We start from the raw sequence: 23,286 nt of genomic DNA on the forward strand, positions 1-23,286 counted from the left end.
TTTAGTGGGATTTTTCTTGAATTTTGTGGACATTCGTGGAGATTTTGTGAGATGTTGCAGGAATTTGGTAGAAATTTGAGAAGATTTAGAGAATTGTGTGGGGCTTTTCCAGAATTTTGTGCGATTTGGAGGAGACTTGAAGAATTTTGAGGGATTTTTCTTAGATTTTTCTGGAAATTGTTGGAGATTTTGTGAGATGGTGCAGGAATTTGGTTGTGTTTTGAGAAGATTGAGGGAATTTTGTGGGATTTTTCCTGGAATTTTGTGGAATTTCTCTAGAATTTTGTGGGATATTGAGGAGATTTTGTGAGATGTTTGTGGGATTTTGAGAAGACTTGAAGAATTTTGTGGTATTTTTCTTGAATTTTGTGGCAATTTGTGGACATTTTGTGGGATGTGGCTGGAGTTTGGTCAGGTTTTGAGAAGATTCATGGAATTTTGTAGCATTTTCCTGGAATTTTGAGGATTTCTCTTGAATTTCTTGGAATCTGGAGGAGACTTGAAGAATTTTGAGGGAATTTTCTTAGATTTGGTGGAAATTTGTATGGATTTTGTGAGATGTCTTTGAAATTTTGTAATGTTTTGAGAAGATTTAGGGAATTTTGTGAGGATTTTCCAGAATTTTGAGGGGCTTTCAAGAATTTTGTGGGAGTTTTCTTGAATTTTATGGAAATTTGTTTAGATTTTGTGAGATGGTTCTGGAATTTTGTGGGATATTGAGGAAATTTAGTTAATTTTGTGGGATTTTTCTTGAATTACGTGGACATTCGTGGAGATTTTGTGGGATGTTACAGGAATTTGGTAAGGTTTTCAGAAGATTTAGGGAATTGTGTGGGGCTTTTCCAGAATTTTGTGGGATTTTTCTTTGATAATGTGAAAATTGGTGGAGGTTTTGTGAGACGTCTCTGGAATTTTGTAATGTTTGGAGAAGATTTAGGGAATTTTGTGGAATTTTTCTGCAATTTTGTGGAATTTCTCTAGAATTTTCTGTGATATTGAGGAGATTCTGTGGGATGCTTCTGGAATTTTGTAGGATTTTTCTAGGATTTGGAGGAGACTTGAAGAATTTTGTGGGATTTTTGTGGAGATTTTGTGGAAATTGGTGGAGATTTTGTGAGATGGTGCAGGAATTTGGTTATGTTTTGAGAAGATTCAGGGAATTTTGTGGGATGTTGCTGGAATTTTGTGGAATTTCTCTAGAATTTTGTGGGATATTGAGGATATTTTGTGAGATGTTTGTGGGATTTTGAGGAGACTTGAAGAATTTTGTGGGATTTTTCTGGAATTTTGTGGCAATTTGTGGACATTTTGTGGGATGTGGCTGGAGTTTGGTCAGGTTTTGAGAAGATTCAAGGAATTTTGTAGCATTTTCCTGGAATTTTCAGGATTTCTCTTGAATTCTGTGAGATTTGGAGGAGACTTGAAGAATTTTGAGGGAATTTTCTTAGATTTTGTGGGACATTTGTGGAGATTTTGTGAGATGCCTGTGGAATTTTGTGGGATATTGAGGAAATTTAGTGATTTTTGAGGGATTTTTCTTGAATTTTGTGGACATTTGTGGAGATTTTGTAGGATGATGTAGGAATTTGGTTGTGTTTTGAGAAGATTCAGGGAATTTTGTGGGATTTTTCCTGTAATTTTGTGGAATTTCTCTAGAATTTTGTGGGATATTGAGGAGATTTTGTGGGATGTTTGTGGGATGTTTGTGGAATTTTGAGGAGACTTGAAGAATTGTGTGGGATTTTTCCTAGATTTTGTGGAAATTGTTGGAGATTTTGTGGGATGTTGCTGGAGTTTGGTAGGATTTTGAGAAGATGGAAGGAATTTTGTAACATTTTCCTGGAATTTTGAGGATTTCTCTTGAATTTCTTGGAATCTGGAGCAGACTTGAAGAATTTTGAGGGATTTTTCCTAGATTTGGTGGAAATTTGTGGGGATTTTGTGAGATGTCTGTGGAATTTTGTAATGTTTTGAGAAGATTGTGGGAATTTTGTGAGGATTTTCCAGAATTTTGAGGGGCTTTCAAGAATTTTGTGGGAGTTTTCTTGAATTTTGTGGAAATTTGTTGAGATTTTTGTGAGATGGTTCTGGAATTTTGTGGGATATTGAGGAAATTTCGTTAATTTTGTGGGATTTTTCTTGAATGATGTGGACATTCGTGGACATTTTGTGGGATGTTACAGGAATTTGGTAAGGTTTTCAGAAGATTTAGGGAATTGTGTGGGGCTTTTCCAGAATTTTGTGGGATTTTTCTTTGATAATGTGAAAATTGGTGGAGGTTTTGTGAGACGTCTCTAGAATTTTGTAATGTTTGGAGAAGATTGAGGGAATTTTGTGGCATTTTTCTGCAATTTTGTGGAATTTCTCTAGAATTTTCTGTGATATTGAGGAGATTTTGTGGGATGTTTCTGGAATTTTGTGGGATTTTTCTAAGATTTGGAGGAGACTTGAAGAATTTTGGGGGATTTTTGTGGAGATTTTGTGCAAATTGGTGGTGATTTTGTGAGATGTTGCAGGAATTTGGTTGGGTTTTGAGAAGATTCAGGGAATTTTGTGGGATGTTGCTGGAATTTTGTGGAATTTCTCTAGAATTTTGTGGGATATTGAGGAGATTTTGTGGGATTTTGTGGGATGTTTGTAGGATTTTGAGGAGACTTGAAGAATTATGGGGGAATTTTTTTAGATTTTCTAGACATTTGTGGAGATTTTGTGGGATATTGCAGGAATATGGTTGGGTTTTGAGTAAATTTGGGGAATTTTTGAGATTTTTCTGCAATTTTGTGGGATTTTGTGGGATGTTTGTGGGATTTTGAGGAGACTTGAAGAATTTTGTGGGAGTTTTCTTGAATTTTGTGGAAATTTGTTGAGATTTTTGTGAGATGGTTCTGGAATTTTGTGGTATATTGAGGAAATTTAGTGATTTTAGTGGGATTTTTCTTGAATTTTGTGGACATTCGTGGAGATTTTGTGAGATGTTGCAGGAATTTGGTAGAAATTTGAGAAGATTTAGAGAATTGTGTGGGGCTTTTCCAGAATTTTGTGCGATTTGGAGGAGACTTGAAGAATTTTGAGGGATTTTTCTTTGATAATGTGGAAATTGGTGGAGAGTTTGTGGGACGTCTCTGGAATTTTGTAATGTTTTGAGAAGATTTAGGGAAGTTTGTGTCATTTTTCTGTAATTTTGTGGGACTTTTCCAAAATTTTCTTTGATATTGAGGAGATTTTGTGGGATGTTTCTGGAATTTTGTGGGATTTTTATGGGATTTGGTGGAGAGTTGAAGAATTTATGAGATTTTTCCTAGATTTTTTGGAAATTGGTGGATATTTTATGAGATGTTGCAGGAATCTGGTTGGGTTTTGAGAAGATGGATGGAATTTTGTGGGTTTTTCGTGGAATTTTGTGGAATTTCTCTAGAATTTTGTGGGATATTGAGGAGATTTTGTGGGATTTTTTGGGATGTTTGTGGGATTTTGAGGAGACTTGAAGAATTTTTTGAGAGTTTTCTTGAATATTGTGGGAATTTGTTGAGATTTTGTGAGATGGTTCTGGAAATTTGTGGGATATTGAAGAAATTTGGGGATTTTTTTGGCATTTCTACGGACATTCGTGTAGATTTTGTGGGATGTTGCAGGAATTTGGTTGGGTTTTGAGAAGATTTAGGGAATTTTGTGGCAATTCCTGGAATTTTGAGGATTTCTCTTGAATTTTGTGGGATTTGGAGGAGACTTGACGAATTTTGAGGGATTTTTCTTAGATTTTGAGGAAATTGGTGGAGATTTTGTGAGACGTCTCTGGAATTTTGTAATGTTTGGAGAAGATTTGGGGTATTTTGTGGCATTTTTCTGCAATTTTGTGGACTTTCTCTAGAATTTTCTGTGATATTGAGGAGATTTTGTGGGATGTTTCTGGAATTTTGTGGGATTTTTGTGGGATTTGGAGGAGACTTGAGGAATTTTGAGGGATTTTTCCTAGATTTAGTGGAAATTGGTGGATATTTTATGACATCTTGCAGGAATTTGGTAGAGTTCTGAGAAAATTTAGAGAATTTTATGGGATTTTTCTGGAATATTTTTGGGAAGTTTGTGGGATTTTGAGGAGACTTGAAGAATTTTGGGTGATTTTTCTTAGGTTTTTTTGGAAATTGTTGGAGATTTTTTGAGATGCTGCAGGAATTTGGTTGGGTTTTGAGAAAAGTTAGGGAATTGTGTGTGGCTTTTTGTGGGATTTGGAGGAGAGTTGGAGGATTGTGAGGGATTTTTCCTGGATTTTGTGGAAATTGGTGGAGATTTTGTGAGATGTTGCAGGAATTTGGTTGGGTTTTGAAAAAATTTAGGGGATTTTGTGGGTTTTTTCTTAAATTTTGTGGGAATTTGTGGAGATTTTATCAAATATTTCTCTAATTTGTTTGGGGTTTGAGATGTTTCAGGGAAGTTTTTGGTATTTTTCTGCAATTTCCTGGGATTTTTCTTGAATTTTGTAGATGTTGAGAAAACGTGAAGAATTTTGTGGTGTTTCACTGGATTTTTTTCTGGAATATTTCTGGAGTTTTTTCAAATTAGAGTAGATTTTTGGGATATTTTTGGAATTTAGTGGAATTTTGTGTAATTGCATCAGATTTTTCTGTAGTTTATGGTGGTTTTGTGGAATTTTGTGAATTTTTTAAAGAATTTTGTGGGATATTTAAAAGCTTTAGGGATTTTTGTGGGATATTTCTATAATTTTGTGAGATAATTCTGGAATTTTCAGGATTTTGTGTCTGGTGAATTTGGTGGTATTTTTCTGGAATTTTGTGGGAATTTCAGGTGGTTTTGTGGGATTTTTGTGGAATTTTGTGAGTTTTTCTGGAATTTTGTAGGATTTTGAGAACATTTGGGGCAATTTTTATGAAGATTTTGATAAAAAAGCTGGGGAAAAAAGTGTTAAAACTGCTGAAATTTCAATAAACAAAGGAGAAAAGCAAAATCATCCCAAGGGACCTAAACTGCGCGCTAAATCCGCATGGTTTGGCCTGACATCAGCCAAATGGGGTGTCATGGGGTAGCTTTACCTTTAAGACAGCTTAGTAAGAGCGGAAGTTGAAGCTGCTGGTGGCTGATGGGAGTTTTTCCTCCTGACCAATTATCGGTCATTTCCAAGAATTGACAGCAGATCTGACTATTAAAAAGTGAATTCAACTTGTAAACACCCCCTTAAGAAGTACAGACAGAATTCTCTTATTCTCTTTGGTTTCCGGCTTCTGAGGAGGTAACAAGGCTCTGTCTCGGCCTCCTCCCCCCCTCTCCAGGCCGACAAGGCCGCGGGGTGGAGGAGGGGAGGGGGAAGAGAAGCAGCGCTCGTCAGCCAAGCTTGGTTTTCAGTTTTAGCTGCTAGACTGAAACTTAACACCATGAACTCTTGCAGTTTTCCTAAAGCTTTTAATTCTTTTACTACCTGGATAAACATACAGATTACTCCTTTTCTCAGAAAAACAGAGAGAGACAATCAACATAGAGAAGACAGCATAGAACCACCAAAAACAGTGAAGAAAAAGAGTTAAGTTTAAATAAGAAAGAGAGAATAAGGAGATGCTTTACAGCTGAAATATCTTTCTGTTAAAGCTATGGAGATAGACAATAATAGTATAAAAAGACTCCTTTAATTCATGATGAGTGTTGGGAAGAATAGATTATTCAAAGTGTAACTTTTGAGCAGAAGAGAGAGAGAGAGTACTTGTGATACTGTGAGTTGCTGGAGTTGAGTTGAGTGAAGATTTTGAAGCTTTGAGAGGCAAAGAGAAAACTGTTTTCCAGGAAGGCTCACAGAGACAGATGAAGAAGACTTCTGCCTTTGAATGACTTGTCCTTAAAAATAAAATTCCTAAACTCTGTGACCCATACACACCTCGGAGAGATGTGAAATGGGAGGAGAAGATCTAATGACAGATTTCTGGGCAGCAGGCATTAGAGAAATAGAAAACTATGACAAAAAATAGTTTTCTTGTGAGAAACTCCGTAAGTTAACAGAAAGAGACTTCTGTTTCTCTACAAAGACTGATGAAAAGACTGTAGCAAGAATTAAGACTGTTTTTAACCACCAAAGTCCTGAAGTTATTTGTCTCTATGTTGTCATGTGTACAGAAGAATAGTTAAGATGTGGAAGATAAGGGGGTTTTCTGAAAGTTTATTCTGGTGTTCTTATTCTTGTAGTTTGTTAATAAACTGTCTTTATTCCTTGTTTTAAACCTGTTTTGCTCTTGTTCTAATCCATATCTCACAACAAGAAATAAGTAATTTTTTACTTACTGGTTTAAAACCACGACACCTGGCAGCCTCAGTGACTGTGGATTTATTGACATCTCAGCCCTACAAGATTCCCATGGGAATTATAGGACCAGTGATAATAAATGGAAAATCTATGGGTGCAATAGTGTTGGGACATTCATCTGCTAGTCTAATGGGACTGTTTATTTTACCTGGAGTAATTGATGTGGACTATTCTGGTGAAATATATATCATGGCATATACACTGGCACCACCAGCCAGAATTGATAAGGGACAGCGAATTGCACCACTGGTGCCACTACCACAATATACCCATCAATTGACACCACTGAAAAATCAATTACAGGGTACAGGTGGATTTGGTTCTACAGGAGGACTTACATTGCTTACCCTGGGCTTAAACACTCGACCCAAACGAAAAGTTGTTCCCAATTATAACGAAGAATCCCACCAATTAAAAGGACTATTGGATACTGGGGCAGACTCAAGTATTGTTGCTCCACAGTATTGGCCCCAGGAATGGCCTTTGTTGTCCAGTATGGTTACTGTTACAGGGGTGGGAGGCTTAACTTTAGCAAAAAGGTCTCCACAAATCCAGATTCAATTAGATGGGAAGGTCATCAATTCTGTTTTGTCAATTGTTCCATTACCAGACAAGGTTCAATGTCTAATAGGGCGAGATATTTTGTCACAACTTGGTGTTATTTTGACCAATGAGCACCCTTTAGAGTAGAGGCCATTGTTTGGACTTTCCCACTCCCATTTAAATGGATAATTCAGGAACCAGTATGGGTTGAACAGTGGCCTTTAAAAAGGGAAAGTCTGCAGCTAGCTCATCAATTAGTGCTGGAACAATATCAACAAGGACATTTAAAGTTGTCAACAAGTCCTTGGAATGCCTCTATTTTTGTAATTAAAAAGAAATCTGGAAAATATCGATTGCTGCACGACTTACGTGCAGTAAATGAACAAATGGAGCCAATGGGGGCACTGCAATCTGCTTTGCCCAATCCTGCAATGTTGCCAAGAGATTGGCCCTTGTTAATAATTGATTTAGAGGACTGTTTTTGACTATCTCACTGCATGAACAGGATACTTGCAGATTTGCTTTTACCTTGCCCTCATTAAATCGAGCAGAACCAGACAAGAGATTTGAATGGACAGTTTTACCACAGGGTATGCGTAATTCTCCTACCTTGTGCCAGCTTTATGTTGATAATGCTTTGCAGCCACTACGTGTTCGATGGCCTACAACCATTATTTATCACTATATGGATGATATTCTTTTTGCTCAGTCACAACCTTTTGCAGATAAACAAGTTAAAGACATTCAAACACAACTACTTCAGAATGGACTGGTTGTTGCACCTGAGAAAATAGAGCAGTCATCCCCATGGAAATATCTCGGGGAGACTTTAACTGAGCAGTGTGTTGCCCCTCAGAAATTGTCATTGAACATGTCACTTCATACTGTTCATGATGCTCAGCGATTGCTGGGGGATTTGCAATGCCTTAAACCTGTTGTGGGTATTCCTAATGAACTTTCACAATCCTTATGACCTTTGTTAAAAGGTACTGATCCTACAGCACCTATACAGGTCACCAGTGAACAACAAGAAGCTCTCAATAAAATAATGGACTGTATCCAGACAGGTGTTGTTCGTAGGCGAGATCCAGACTTGGACATCAACCTTACTGTATGGTTTGGACCTCAACATCTCATCGGTGCTTTAATACAGCAACAAAAGAAAACAGGGAAGATATGGGTATTAGAGTGGTTGTTACCACCACTACAGCAGAGACATACCTTAATTCAAAAAATTGAAATTTTAACAGATTTAATAAAACAAAGGTAGAAGCGATTGTGACAAATTATGGGTGCAGATCCAGCTGTAATTCAGATACCAATAAAAAAGGACACTTTAGACTGGTATTTAATTCACAGCTCCACACTGCAAGAAGCATTGCTTGACAACAGCAGTGTGGTCAGTACTGAGGAGGTGCCTCGAATACCACTACGATGGATAGGCCAGCAGAATTGGATTGAAAAGCCCAAACGATCATTTGTGCCGTTACCAGGGGCATCAACGGTGTTCACTGATGCTGGAAAGAAATCTCGCACAGCTGCTGCTACATGGCAAGATTCGGAAGGACAATGGAATCATCATATTATTCCAGCTCAAAAGGAGGACACATTACAAACTCTGGAATTAGTCGCTGTTCTTTGGGTTTTGGTGCAGTTTAAGGGTCCTGTTAATGTGGTAACTGATTCTTTATATGTTGCAGGAGTGAGTGAACGTATTGAAAAAGCAGACATAAAGGAAGTAAAAAATCCTCGTTTATATGAACTGTTTTTGCAGCTTCAAAGAGCAGTAAAGTTGAGGACTGCTGCCTTTGCTATTATCCATATTTGTAGTCACAAATGGGATGTGGGTTTAGGAGAAAGAAATGCTAGGGCAAACTGATTGGTTTATAAAGATCCAAAAACAGGACTGTGGGGAGGTCCCAGCAAGGTACTGTATTGGGGACGTGGTTATCTTTGTGTGTCTACCCCCACAGGGCCTGTCTGGGTGCCGAGCCGATGGACTAAACCTGCTGATCCCAGGGATTTACCTTCAGCTGATCCAGAAAATTCTGCAGATACTTCTCGCTCTCTACCATCAACATAGAGACGGGATCTGATGAACTCTCACATCCAAATCTTGTGTACAGTACCAGAGTGTGAATGTTATCCTTTTGTATGTTACATTTGTAAAGTGTGTAAAGAAAAGTGGTGGGCACATTCTAAGTGGGGTCGATCCCCAAGAGGGATTTGTACAGAGTGTTACAACTTTGAAAGAAATTTCACTGAGGTTGCATTACAGGAAGATGTGCAAACAGGACAATTTGAAAAGGATCTGATAGATGGTGGGAGATTTTTGCTTTTGTGATAAACCCAGAAAATTATTGTTATCATCCGAATACCCCTTTGCCGTATATTATTGAAATAACCACAATACACTGTCATAAAACACTTACACAGGTCAGGTGTGATATTCCAGGGGTAAAAAATAAAAATTGGGAGCAATTCTTAAAACGGCAGTCTCAAGAGAAAGGGTCTTTCCCTGAAAGTTATCCCTGCTGCCGAGAAGATGGAACAGCCCGTGGTTCGAAGCAACCGAATCGACGGGCAAGGCAGAGGGGTAAAAGAAAAGGGAAGCAAGATCTCCCATGGGATCCAGCCAAGATGCTGGCTGAAATGCCACAATCTTTTTAAGGTTCTTAAAGGACTACCTCTGATCAGGTTGTTATGGTGGTTTACCATGATAAAGGGAAATGAAGGGTTTTTGATTGACATGGAAGAGAGACAAAATACGTGGATAACGTGGGCTAATCAAACTAGACAGGATAATTATTGCCTTTCAATGGCCACCCCTTCAGATCCTTTTCGAACTTGTTTAGGGGGCGCACCTTTAGATGATTCACTCAATGCCACAATGTTTAAAAAATGGACAAAGAATTGGAAAATGCCCAAGGAAGCAAACAAAACATTATGTGAAATCCCATCAGGTAAATTCACGATCAATATTTGTGACACAGGTTTAATCCCAGCAAATCCCATTGGTGCTCAAATTTGGTACATTGCTACAGGTTTAAATGTTACCGGGTCAGAGCCACGAGAGTTAAGACTGTTGGGCTCAGCCCCTAGCAATTATTGTTTAACTTTTGTCAATTGGGCTAGGAACAATCATGCAAAAAAGTCTCATGGGCCAAATGGTACAAATATTTCTCCACAAAATTTGCTGTATTTGCAGAATAATGATGCATACTGTGGCAATTGGTCTCACAAGGTAAATTCTAGCAGTTCACCTCTGCAATTACCACCTGGTATTTTTCTAATCTGTGGACATCGTGCATGGCAAGGACTGCCAGCAAACATTTATGGAGGGCCTTGTTATTTTGGGAAATTGACATTGTTTGCACCCACTATACAGCAACTATGAGGAGCCAATAGAATCAGGTTATGAACAAAGAGAAGTGTGTTCCAATTGGGGCCAGAATGCAAGGATCAGGTTGAACTTTGGGAACGTCCTACAGTGATTGTGTCATCTCTTTTTACACCTGGAGTATCTAGTGCTCAAGCCTTAACACAGTTACGACGACTGGCATGTTGGACAGGAAAACAGTTTAATATTACATCAAAGGTTTTCTCTGATTTGCTTTTGGATATGAAGAGTGTTAGGCATGCTATATTGCAGAATAGAGCTGCTATTGATTTTTTACTATTAGCACAGGGCCATGGCTGTGAGGACTTTGATGGAATGTGTTGCATGAATATTTCTGACCATTCAGTGTCTATTCATGCTCATCTCCGACAACTACAGAACAATATGAAAATATTAACCATGGAAACAAATCCATTAGAGGAATGGTTTCAATCCCTAGGTCTCACAGGATGGTTAATATATTTGGCACAAATGGCAATTGTTGTTATATTGATCATTGTGATTGTGTTACTGTTTATTCCTTGCATACTGCAATGCTTGCAAAACATGATGAAAAGGGCTACTTCTACAGTTTTGTTAGTACAAAAAGAAAACAGGGGAATTGTAGAGGAATGGCTAGAGAGCAAAGGTCATGTTCCCATGCAGCAGTTAGCTGGGAAAGAATGAGACAATAGAGTACAGTTGGTGTGAGATGTTGCAAGGTCAGGAAGGTCTTAGTGATAACTGTTAACAGAGAACAGGACGCTGTGATCAGAAGAATGTGAATTCAGCATAGAAGAACAATCACAGGAATGTGGAATTAGGTGGAGTTGACCTTAAATAAAAATATCCAATAATGAGCTAGTTTTTACACTTTGTATGAGCCTAATTATTGATGCTATATAAGTGGTTTTAGAGTTACCAATAAATGAGACTTGCTGATCATTCATATTGAGTGCTGCATTTCTCCCGCCGAACTCATCATTTAGGTCCAAGTTCCAAACTGCAAATTTTTACACTCAAGACACAGTCATGAAGAACATGTATTTCAATTTTCTATTCCTTTAACTGCAGTGTAAAATATCTTAATATTGGAAAACATCGATAAAATCTCTCAAGGAAGGCAGCTAATGGATCCTTTTCACTAGCACGTGAACAAACTAAGGAACTAAAATCAAAGCTGAGTTCTCTTTTTCAAAAGATCAGTTACCTCTTTCTTACTCCAGTGTTATAGAAGATTTTTCACTACACATTTGGGGGTAATTTTTATCTTTCATATTTTTGGGGGGGGTTTTTTTGCTTGCTTTTGTTGTTTTTGTTGTTTTTTTTTACAGAAAACATGTCCTAGAAAAGGCATGTCCTTTGCTCCTGGTTCCCGTGTGGAGCAGCTCCCTTCCCGCTGGCTGAGCTGCTCAGGCAGAGCCCGGCAGCTCCTGGCCCTGCAGGGCTGAGGCTTTTCCCCGTTGCTGGGCACAGACTGATGGAGCAGCAGTGCTGAACACGGGCACACGCAGAGGGAGCAGAGCAGCTGCCTTTGCCCACCTGAAGCTCCAAGGCCAAACTCTGAGCAGGCACGGCTGCAAGAGACTCGCAGGCTCCCTGTTGGCTCTGCTGCCCCACTTGTGCCCGGCCCAGCTCTGCGGGAGGCAGAGGGAGAACAAGGGGCAGCTCCCTCCCAGCCCCAGCCCAGGGACTCCTCCAGCCCCAGGCCTTGGGGCACTGTCAGCACCCGCTGCTCCAGCCACGGCTTCTGCTGGCACTGACAGCAACAACCAAACTGGGGCTGGTCCCGAGGGAGCAGCAGCAGTGCCTGCATCTGATCCCTCAGTCTGGGGCAGCCCCCTGGGGGAACAGAGGGCACAGCAAGAGGGACAAAACCAGTCAAGGTCAGAGACTGGGAAGAGCCAGAGCTGGGAGCAGGAACAGCTGCTTCATTGAATCCTGGAGAAAGCTCTTGGCTGGTTCAAAGCACTGAAAGGTGTGAAGAGCAGAGAGGAGGCCACACCAAACAATGCTCCTGTTTTCACATTTCCCCTCCCCGTGTCCCAGAAGGAATTGAATGAACTTATTCTTCTCTCCCAGTTGTCTCCTTCAGCTTGAGCAGCTCAGCACCGGGAGCTGAAGGAGCTGAAGCCTCAGGCCACAAGAGCTGAGCAAGAGGGGGCTTTTGGACTAAAGTAATGCTGCTAAGTAATGGACCTAGCTGAATGCAGCAGATAGAATCCTGGTATTATAGAATCCATTCTGCTGGAAAAGACCTCTGAGTTCATCCAGTCCAGCCAGTCACCCAGCAGTGTCAAGCCCCCCACTAAACCTCGTTTCTGAAGTGCCAAGGTCTGCACAACAGGCCCTGAGTGAGGCCTGAACAACAGGCCCTGAGCCAAAGGTGATCTCTGAATGAACCTTCCAGCCAAAGGTTACCTGTCCATCTGCTCATTACTGAAATATTCATGGTCATGAACACTGTGATAGATGTATCCACTCATCAATGAAACATGGATTGACCTTTCTGTGTTTAGAAGCCAGACAAGGCCATGAAATCCCACATCTGGCCTTGTTTGGGGTGTATGGTCAGGGTCGACTCCCTTGGTTCCTCCTTGAGGCCTGGCCAGGCTTTGGCAGGGACGCAAGAGGAGGATGAAACCAGATGTTCCCACACCAGAAGTGCTGTCAGTTTGTTTATTCAGCACTATCAAAGCTGGGCCCTCTCTCACAGCGGGGTTGGAGCCTCACCTGTGGCTGGAGGCACCTGCAGCAATTCCCAGTGTCTGGAGTGGCTCTCCAGCCCTTGGCTGTGACAGCTTCCCCAGCTGATGGGTGGATCTGGGGATGGCAAAGTCTGAGGGGAAATGGTGCTGGATCTTTGTTAATCCCTGCAGGCAATCTTTGGCACTGATGATTGGATTCATTGCTGAGCTGCTCCTTTTGTCATCTTTTGCTGCTTGGAGCTGCAGTAAGTGACACTGATTCCTTCAGGTGGAGTTTGTGCCTTTGGTGCTGACTCTGCCCGCTGGTGAAACAAAACTGGCAAAGTCTAGCCAGATCACAACAAAATGTCACTTTTAAAATGTAAATGTAAGGAATCAGTCCCATCTGTAATTCCCAGAAGGGAAGCTCTCCCCAGAGTTCGCTGGCTCTGGAGTGGGGCTGAGGTCGGAGCACCGTGCAAGCAGTGGGGCAGTCGGTTAAAAGAGGCTGAACCGCTGGATGTCTTAAAATGCATCCAAACATTGCATATGGAAAAAGGAAAAGAACTCATGGGTTTGGGAAGACGAGGATGGATTTTGTTAACAGCACCAAGAGAAGGAACAATTGTTTTCGGAATGCTCCCACGTGGAGTGACAGAAGAAGGTTTTAGTCTTTAGCTCAGGTTTGTTTGTCCAAGTAAAATAATAATAACAATAACAATAATAATAGTAATAACAACACAATAATATATATTTATATATATAACTAAAAATCAAAAATGTGAAATAATGCTGACAATTCCAATTTGTTACCTTTGGCTGCTCACTGTAACACTAAAATACCCTACAAAAAAGGACTAGCAAAGACCCAAATGTCAATGGTAAACTTTGTGAACTGTATACAAGGAATAAAGGAGGAAGGGATAAAACTGGCTATTTTTATAGGGTTTGGTGATGCTGTGATGTGGAATGCTTTGTCTGTTCCTGGGAAAAACACAGTGATTAAGACTGCTGCGTTTTTCATGTACCACACGATCTACAAGCTAGAGGATTGGTTGAACAATTGTTAAAAGAGCAGTTGATAAAACGGGGAGATGGGAACCTGTCCCGGTAGAGAACCCATCTCCCAGATGGGCTCCATGCCCTTAACAATGGGCCCACTGGGAAATGGAAACCCCTGGGTGTGCACGGCTGCACCCAATTTGCAAACACAGCCATGGACAGTGAGACTTGGACTGCCTGGGAAATTGTTCTGGCTGTGATGGCCCCTGCCAGGGCCAGCCCAGAGGCTGCAGGGCTGGACCTTCATGCACTGGAATTCATTAGGAGAAATCAGAAGCAAATGAGAGTTTACAATACAGGAATAAGAATTCAGATTCCTCCAGGACACTTTGGTTTGATAACTGCTCACTGGAGCTTGGCCTTGCAAAGGGTTCATGTCACGGGAGGAGGAATTGATGCAGATTATCAAGGAGAAATTGAAGTAAGTCTGTTAAACAATAGTGAACAAGATTTGATTGTTCAACCCCATGACAAGGTAGAAGAAATATTGATATCGCAATTGGAAAAATAATTGTGAAGAAAGAATATCCACTTCAAATTGCCTCCATTTGTGGATAAAAAGAGTTTGGACCCAGCAGTCCTAATAAAGGAGCCAGAGTGTGGGTCCAGAGGCCAAATGGCCCTCCCAAGCCAGCTGAAGGAACAGCTCTGGGCAAAGACTACACTGTTTGAATCCTGAGACCTGAGCAGGAACAATGGGAATATGTCCCTGCAGCCAAGTGTTCTCTGCCAGAACAAGTCGATGGGATGGGATATTGTTTTACAGACCCTGCCAGACCAAATCTCCCTGTTTGCCCCAACGGCCCCTTTGGAGAATGCTCAGATCCACAGGGCTCCATGTGAAGGCTGATGTGACCCTGAGGGACTTCCACACCAATTCCAGCCAGGAGCCTGGCTGTCCCTCCGGGACTGGGACCCGGCACCTCTCCAGCCGAAGGGGAAAGGACCCCAGCAAGCCTTGTTAGCCACAGACAGCGCGGTAAAGCTGAACAGCAAAGGACCTTGGGGACATTATTCTGGAATTCAAAAGGTGCCAGCTCCATGGACAACAGAATTATTGTTCCTAACGTGAATGAGGGTGAGGAAAAAGAATGAGTAAGCTTGTGATGGTAAAGCACAGAAATCCTTTCACATTGTGGCCTCCAACTAGAACAGGGCTTGGTTTCTCCGGAAGGGAAATCTCAGTCAATCCAGTAAAACTGATAATTGCATTCCTGTGTTCCACAGCAGAGTTTTCTCTGAGTGTCCCTGCCCTGGATCTGTTACGAGTCAGAGCCCATTGACAGAGTTTTGGCCACCCCACAGGGTGAGCCCTCGGAGGGAACCCCATTCCTCCCAACCTGAGCTGAGAACATACCCAGCAATTAGTTACATTGAGTATTTTGGCTACTTTGATCTTTAAATTTTCAAAATAATTTTGATGACTAATGCCTTGATTAAACTTCAGAGGTGTTTCTGGCAAACAAAGATCCTGGCTGACTCTCAAGATACAACTTACAGGTGTTGGGGGTTACGTGTCCTTTATTTTCTATTTAGTTCTGGCTTGCCTGTGGAATTTTTACTCATGACTTGCAGGGAAAACTTAACTGCGGGTACTTGGTGGGTGCTTGAGGAAAGATAAAGAGTTTGGCTGGGCCCAGGGGGGGAAGGGGGCAGGAAAAGGGGAGGGTGGGGACAGTTTGGTGGCTTCTTCAGCTTCGGAGAAGAACACTTTGGGTGCAGAGCTGTTGTGGTGGGGAGAAGGGAATTTCGCCATCACCCAGATGGAGCTGCTGCTTCTTCTCCTTCTTCCCTCTTCATTGGTGGCCTCGCACTCCCTGTCCTGCCGGGACGTGTGGCAGTGCCAGCCACCGCCACGGAGCTGCTGATCCACCTCAGCCACTGGCCCGGGATCTCAGCTCATCCCTGCTGTTCCAGCTGAGTGTTCCTCAGAGCCCTGCAGGAGCACCAGCACTGACTGCCAACCCGAGGGGGTTTGTGAAACAAAGCCTCTCCTCCATCCTTTCCCGTCTCAGCCCCAGAAAGCTGTCACGGGGTCCCTGGTTCTGTTTTCTTGCTAACGCTGTAGTTATTGTTGTTTGTTTGCCTGGTTATAAATATTAGTAAAAAACTGTCATTCCTATCCCCAGATCTCTGCCTGAGAGCCCCTTGATTTCAAGATTATCATAATTCGGAGGGAGGGGGTCTACATTTTTCATTCCAAGGGAGGCTCCTGCCCTCCCTAGCAGACACCTGTCTCTCAACACTGAGACATTTCCATGAGTAAATTTTACAAAGTTTTCAATAAAATTCTTATTGATAAATTTGCCTCCATTTCATTTCTAACAAGCTGTTCCTAAAGATCCCATCAGGCTGTCTTAGACACTTTGGGCAAGGGATTCCTTCCAAGCTGGGCCACTTGGGGGGGGATGGGGGCGGCCCCAGGGCGGAGGGCAGGGTGTGCAAGGGCCCTTTGTGACACGCTGCAGCACGGTCACCGTGGGATGGTGGCAACGGGAGCAGATGTCAAAGGGCCCTTTGTGACACGTGCTGCCATAGGAGCTGGCGGTGACAGGGCCACGCCACAGTGCTCGGTGCACGCGACGGGTCAGGACGCGCCAGAGCGGTGCTGTGAGGAGCCCCCGCACAGCGCACTCCTTTGTGTCGGACCTGGAGCTTTTCTGAAGCACTGTTCCTACAGGTGACCTCGAGGCCAGACCACAGGTCTTGCTGACCTGTGGCCTTGCTGAGCCTTCCTTCTTAAGGTTCTCTTGAGGGCAGACCATGGGACTTGGTGACCCGGAGCTTTTCCGAGGTGTCGCCCATCCCTGCAGTCTCTGCCCTTGAGACCAGACCACAATCCCTGTCGAGGAGCCTCCTGTCCTTGTGGCAGGAGCCCTCAAGACCCAAGTGCAGGACTCGCTGTCTTGCAATCTTGCCAGGACTTGAGTCTTGCAGGTGCCTTCCAGGCACGACTGCAGGACTTGCTGACTCCGAGCTTTTCCGAGCCATCTCTCCTGCAAGTAGCCATAAATCCAGTCACTGCCATGGAGCAGCGACCCCCAAGAGTGCCCAAGTTGGCCTGGCTTGAGGAGGAGGAAGAAGAAGGCTCTGGAGCTGTCCTGGCACAGGAGTCTGAAGAGGTGCAGGAGTTCCAGGCACCACAGGAGGGTGAGTTGCAGAGCTCGGCCTTAGGGCTAGTGCCTGTTGCCAGCTTGGCCCCATCCCATTCCATGCCATGCCATCCCCTGGTGCTGTTCCTATGGAAAGGATTGGAGAGTCCGAAAGAAGATAGGGAGCAGCGACCCCCAAGAGTCCCCAAGCTGGCCTGGGTGGAGGAGGAGGAGGAGGAGGTCGAGGAAGAAGGCCCTGGAGCTGCCCCAGCACCAGAGACCGAAGAGGTGCAGCAGTTGCAGCCGCTGGAGGAGGGTGAGTGGCAGAGCTGGGCCACAGGGCTGGTGCCTGCGGCCATCTTGGCCCCATCCCATCCCATTGCATCCCATCTCATCCCATCCCACACTGTCCTGTGGAGACACACCCATGGACAGCACAAAAAAGGGGCTGGGGCTGCCCCCGCAGCAGTGGCCGTGCTGCATCCCCTGGGGCATCCCGGGACTGTCCCTGCCTGGGGAACGCAGGGCTGGGCTGTGCTCTCCGGCCTCTCCTGCAGCCCCTCAGCTCTGGCTGCTCTTTGCCAGATGCAGCCATGGACGGCACACAAGAGCAGGACACCGCCCGTGGCCGCTTCCGCAGAGCAGCGCAGGTACCTGCAGCCATCCCCACCTGCGCTGGGCCTGCTGGCACTGCTCAGCCCAGCACCGCACTTGGAGCACTCCATGCAACTTCCCTGCCTTCCTGCCCTTCTCCTACAGTTTCTTTACCAATACATCAAGAGAATTGGCAAGGAAGACACCAGACCTATGGACACTGAGGTCAAAGCATCCTCAGAGGTCTTGGTAGAACAGAGCAGCGCTGCCCAGCTGGATCTGCTTGTAGAGACGGCTCTTTTCAATCCAGAGCAAGTAAGCAGCCTGTGGCCAGCCTTTGATCCTCCAGCAATTGCTTGGCTTTCCCAAGCCACACCTGCTGCTCACTTGGAGCTTTTGAGGCCATGGCAGCGTGCTGGAAGAGAAGCACTTGTCTGGGGAAGAAGCTGGGCACATTGCTGACTCCCTCTGCTAGCATTCCAAGTCTCCCTGTGCCTTCTCCAGGTGCCCACCGTGGTGAGGTACATCCACCAGTGGCTCATGGCCAATGAGGCTGCTGAGCACAGGATGGACTGGGCCCTGATGCAAGTGGCCGAGGCAGAGCCCGATGATGTGGCCATCACTCTCCTGCGGGTGGCCCCAACGTGTGACAGGTATGGGGCCCAGCTGCCCCGAGGCCTCAGGGCTCCCCAGCCCATCACCCTGTACAGCCCGGCCCAGGGCTGTGAGCAACACAGACTTCCAGGGCCCTCTGGCTGCTCCCTTTGCCAGCCCTGCTACAAAGTCGGCCCCCGAGCCCGCTGCCGTGCTGCCAGCCTGCCCCTCAGGGGCCTGTCCCCACAGGGCTGGGCTGCCTGGCTGCTGCTGCCGCTCAGGGCCAGTGGGCACAGGCAGAGCTGGCGGCCAGCTCAGCTCCCCGCTGCTGCCCAGCCCACGGTGCTGTGTCTGACCCCGCAGAGCTGCTATGGCCATGTGGACGACCATCTTGCTCTCGCCCTGGATTTCAGAGGAAGTGACACCGCTCCTCATCAATGTGGTGGGGAGCTGGCCGCAGAAAAACCTGGGCACCTCTGATGGGGACAAGACGGCTGTCTTTTCCCTGACTGTGAGTTTCTGGAGCTGGCCTTTGCTCACCGCAAGGCCGGCCGCCTCTCCAGCAGCTCTGTTGCCTCCTTCCCCCACTGCATCTCCCTGCTTCAGGCACTGGCCACAAACCTGGCCTAGGGGCAGCTTCAGGGCCACCAGGCCCGCTGCTCCCCCTGCGTCTGCCCCGGCCTCTCCCTGCCACGCTCAGGCCCCGCCACACGGACGCCCCGGCACTGAGCGCTGTCTCGGGCTGCTTTGTCCTCTGCAGGCAACTCTGGTGATGTGGAAGATCCTCCAGGGGCCCTGTTGCCCACAGATCCTCACAGTCTATTTCCCCCGCCTCTTCGTGCATCTCCTCTTCCAAACGTACTTCAGTACTTTGTATATGACAGAGGACGTCCATACCTTCTGGAAGGAATGCCAGGAGCAACACGGCCTCTCCACCAGCCCCAACAGGTGCTCCATGCCACTCCTCCTGTCCCTGCCACTTCCCCAGCCTCGGAGCCAGCACTCCCAGCGTCACCTGGGCTTTGCTGTGCACACAGGTTTGCAGTGCAGACCCTGAAGGCCCTGCTCTGCAGTCTCCACTTGGAGCATGTGGTGGTGGCAATGGAACGCAAGCGTGGCTGGGACACGCTGCTCTGTGCTGACACCCACCACTATGCCGTGGGTCTGCTGGCCAGGTGAGCCCCCCTTCTCCCCACTGCCTCTGGCATTTGTGCCCCCTGCCCGGGATGCCCCCCCACAGTCCCCGTGGCCATGGGCCTGAGGGCCTCGTCACCGAGGGATGGCCAAGGAGACTGCAAAAGGCTGCGAGAGGAACCTGTCCAGGAGCAGCCACATCTCAAGGGCCCAAATCGCCTCACAGGGTGCTGGGGCAATAGGACAACTGTGTCAGTCAGTCCTGGGAGAGGCTTTTCGCACCCTTGCTGAGACTCTTTCTGCCATTTTCCGCCTTCCAGGGTAATGCGCCGTGCATCTGCCCACTTGTGCAAAAGCATCTTAAGCTACCTGCTTGAGGTGCTCAGCAAACCGTTGCCACTCTGGGATGTCTCTGCCATGGCATTCCTTGTGGAGGTGAGCCTGATGGCCAGCACTACCTTGCTCAGCTCCCTGCCAGCCCTGTCCCCTGGCACAGCCACAGCTGCCTGGGATGGCACCCGCGCCCTGTGCTGCTGCCTGGGCCCAGCCCTGCGCACTTCCAGGCTCCTGCCGGCCGGCTCCCCTCTCACTGCCCTGTGCCTTTCAGCTCCTAGATTGCCTGGACTTGAGTGACTGTGGTGACAGCCTAATGGAGATCTTGTATAAGTACCTGTGGTACAATTCCACAGAGATGCATCACCAGGTTCTCAGGGCTCTCCTCCTGCTAAAGGACCGTCCCTCCATGGTGAGAAGGGGGCAGCAGCTGAGGCCGTGTGGGCAGCATGAGGCTGGGCAATGCTGTCACTTGGCCTTGGCTGGCCTTTGCCTTGGGCGCTGAGGCAGCTCCTCCCAGCTCTCCTGCCTCCTGCTTCAGCTGCCCGAGTGCTTTGGGACAGCCCTTTGGCCTCTGGGCCCTGCGGCAGCTGCCCGGGCTTTCACACACTTGTGTTCTGCACAGGCCGAAAGAATTCAGAGCCTGACAGGAAGACTAGTGCACCTCCTGTGGGACTTGGACAGTGACGTGGCCAGGATGAGCACTGCTCTTCTGAGCCATATTTTCCTGAAAGAAGACATCCCAATATCCTGGCGCAGGGCCCTGCAGCTGGCTGAGCCGCTCCTGAAACTCCTGGACAATGTAAGGCTCTGTGCCCCAGCCACAGCCACTGCCTGCTGCCCGGACACTTTGTGCCCTGTGCATTTGCAGACCTGTGCCGATGTGGGCCATAAGAAGCCAATGATAAGGTCATTTTTCCTTCCTTCCTTTCATACAGCCTGATAGCCAGGTGCAGCTGCTCTCCATGTCTCTCCTTCGAAGAGTGATGTCTTCAGCAGAAGAAGAAGGAAGAAAGCCCCTGAAGGAACGAGTGTACCAGAGCCTGCTCCCACTCTTTTTCCACTGCCAAGATGAGAATCGGCATGTGGCAGAGGTGAGGACTCCTGGGCTGCTGCTGCGCCTTGGCAGGGGGCTCAGCTGCCTCCTGCCCTGACGCAGGCTTGCAGGCTGCAGCCTCCTCCAGCCCTTGGCACTGGGACACTCCTGTGCCCTGCCTTGTGGGGCCATTTGCGGCTCTCTGCTGCTCCCCAGGCCTCTCGGACAACGCTCCTTCGCGCGGCTGGCTTCCTGAAGAGGCCAGACCTGGAGAAAGCTGTGAGGAAGGAGAAGCTGTGGAAGTTTGCCAAGCTCGTGGTAAGGACAGCCTGGAAGTCCCAGCCTCAAGCTACAGAAGCCCCCTGGCCCCGGTGCTCAGTGTGTGGGGCTGGCAGCTGTGCCCCTGCCCACTGCTGCACCCGGGGTCCGCACGGCTTCTTCTCCAGCCCCCTGTGGCCCCGAGCCGGGTGCCGATGGAGCCCCGGCCCAGCGGGGCTGCGGGCCGGGCCGGCACCGCGGCTCCCCGGGCAGCAGCCGGCCCTCTGCCCCCTCCAGAGCCCGGCGCCAGCGGCTGCTGGCCGGGCCTCAGGGCTGGCCGGGCACGGGAGGCCGGGGCTAGCCGCAGGCAGCAGCGCCCCGCCGAGGGGCAGAGCCCGCGCCAACCCTTCCCTCCTGCCGCTCTCTCCAGCTGGCAGACCACAGGATCCCCTTGGCCGAGCACCTGCGCCGGGCCCTGCAGTACCTGCAGGACCCACAGGAGACCCTGCGAGCGGCGGCCATCAGGGTCATCGGTGAGTCCCGAGCCCGGGCTCCCTCCCCGCCCCGCCGCAGCTCGGCCCCAGCCCCGGCTGCTGCCCCGGCAGCGGCACCCGGGCCCGGCGCCCTGGAGCCCCGGCTGCCCTCGGGGCTGCTGCTGCCGGCCTCTGGCAGCCGTGCCCTTGGGCTGAGTCAGGGTGCGGCAAGGGCCCGGGCTGAGCCCTGCCGGGGCAGGAGGCCGTGTGGCCACAGGGCTGGCAGCGCCGCTGGCAGGGAGCTGTGCTGCTGGGACCCTGACAGGCTCTGTGTTCTCAGGGATGGCCGGGGAGCAGCTGAGGGGGCAGCAGGCAGAGCTCCAGGTGTTGTGCAGAGGTGAGCCATGGCAGCAGGCTGACAGTGTTGGCTGTCGGGGGCAGCTGCAGCCCTGGCCAGGCTGTGGAGGGCTCTGCTCCCTGTCCCGATGAGGGGCGGCGTGGGCAGAGCACAGCGAGATTTCAGGGCCACGTGGGGCATTTGTGGCCAGCAGCTTCGGGCTGACCCCCTTGGTCCCTGCTCCCTCCTGGCCAAGGCAAGAGCCGGCTGGCATGGCCCTGGCAGGGGGCTCTCGCTGGGCCCCCACAGCTCTGGGGTCTGACCGTAGCTCTGTTCGTCTCTCTTGCAGCCCTCGAACGCCTGACGGAGGACAGAAGCTGTGCCGTGTCAGACCTGGCACTTGAAACGCTGTATGTCCTCCGGGCCATCCAGAGTGCCCGATATTCCATCCTGCAGAGGATGCAAGACCAAATCCTCAGGGCATGGAGGACACGGCCTCGTCTGTCGGGCTTGGGCTGGCTGCGCTGCTGGAGATGTGCTCAGCGCTGACCTGAGAGGCTCTGTCTTCTGGGGCCACATGGGCCAGCCAGGATTGTTTATTTCATAAGGGTTGTTATTTTCCTATTTTCTCTTCTTTTTAGTATGTAAATAATATAGGATATGTTAGGGCTGAGAGGCTCTATCTTCTGGGGCCACATGGGCCATCTGTTATTTTTTTTTTCATAGAGATTATTCTTTTCTTCGTTTCGTTTCCATCTAGTATGTAAATAATATAGGATATGTTATAAACCACAAGAGTCCCAAGACCTTTCTTTTGCTGCCCAGGTTGTGTGGGGCATAGGGGAAGAGAGAGAAAAGGGTTCTTGTGTTCAGCAACCTGCCGGGGCGTGCAGTGTGCAGGGGAAATGGCCAGAAGCCCCTTGGCCTTTGGTGGTTGTGCTGAAGCCACAAGCCCTGTGGCAGGCAGGAAGCGCCATCTGTGTCCTGCTGCCCGTGTGATGCTGCCGTGATGGCTGAGGAGCTGCTGGAGCTCCTGTGGGGCTGCGGCGCTGCTGCCGGGCCAGGCTGGGGGAGCCCCTGAGGGCACGGGGTGCTGGGAGGCTGTGAAGGGATGAGGGGCTGCGGAGTCCCAGACGGGACAAGGCAGTGGGAAGGCACGAGGGGGATGTGTGAGGGAGTGGGTGGCAGGAGGTTCCAAGGGGACAGAAGGCCCTGGAGGAGCCGGGGTGGTGGGAAGCCCTGAGGAATTGGGTGTCAGAGGCCATAAGCAGCCCCCGGGCAGCCGCCTGGTCCCAGACACCCGGCTGCTCTGGTGCTTCCCCAAAATGTCCCCCAGGCCTGCAGCAGAAGGCCTGGAGGCTGGGACACCACCCCAGCGGGAGGGTGGGGACAGCCCGAGGTGCCCAGGCTGGACTGGCTGGGGACATGGAGGGCAGGGGGTGCTGCCAGGCCACGGCCAC

The 23,286-nt window shown here is 47.7% G+C and overlaps 2 protein-coding genes across 2 annotated transcripts; both read left to right on the top strand.

The window, feature by feature from the left end:
• Nucleotides 1–9,392: 9,392 nt before the first annotated feature.
• On the top strand, nt 9,393–13,960 carry LOC147646714 (endogenous retrovirus group PABLB member 1 Env polyprotein-like). The gene is given in 3 exon segments (XM_086873023.1): nt 9,393–9,443; nt 10,092–10,759; nt 13,957–13,960. Coding segments are annotated over 3 exon segments (723 nt in total).
• Nucleotides 13,961–16,482: 2,522 nt separating this feature from the next.
• On the top strand, nt 16,483–22,618 carry LOC147646715 (maestro heat-like repeat-containing protein family member 7). Its single transcript, XM_086873038.1, has 16 exons — nt 16,483–17,125; nt 17,225–17,383; nt 17,653–17,717; nt 17,827–17,976; nt 18,166–18,314; nt 18,619–18,766; nt 19,016–19,203; nt 19,293–19,430; nt 19,710–19,824; nt 19,997–20,134; nt 20,348–20,524; nt 20,661–20,816; nt 20,975–21,076; nt 21,447–21,549; nt 21,830–21,886; nt 22,176–22,618. The coding sequence occupies exons 1-16, from the start codon at nt 17,002–17,004 to the stop codon at nt 22,373–22,375; spliced, it is 2,169 nt and encodes a 722-aa protein (XP_086729164.1). The 5' UTR covers nt 16,483–17,001; the 3' UTR covers nt 22,376–22,618.
• The last annotated feature ends 668 nt before the right edge of the window (nt 22,619–23,286 follow it).

This window comes from Cyanistes caeruleus, unplaced genomic scaffold, assembly GCF_971803275.1.
Source record: "Cyanistes caeruleus unplaced genomic scaffold, bCyaCae1.hap1.1 HAP1_SCAFFOLD_81, whole genome shotgun sequence".
NCBI lineage: Eukaryota > Metazoa > Chordata > Aves > Passeriformes > Paridae > Cyanistes > Cyanistes caeruleus.

Bases quoted from the DNA above. Each gene is read 5' to 3' on its own strand.
- LOC147646715 (XM_086873038.1), top strand. From the start codon at position 17,002: ATGGAGCAGCGACCCCCAAGAGTGCCCAAGTTGGCCTGGCTTGAGGAG. The intron at 18,767-19,015 runs GTGAGTTTCTGG...TGTCCTCTGCAG, and splicing joins CGGCTGTCTTTTCCCTGACT to GCAACTCTGGTGATGTGGAA. The intron at 19,825-19,996 runs GTGAGCCTGATG...TGTGCCTTTCAG, and splicing joins CCATGGCATTCCTTGTGGAG to CTCCTAGATTGCCTGGACTT.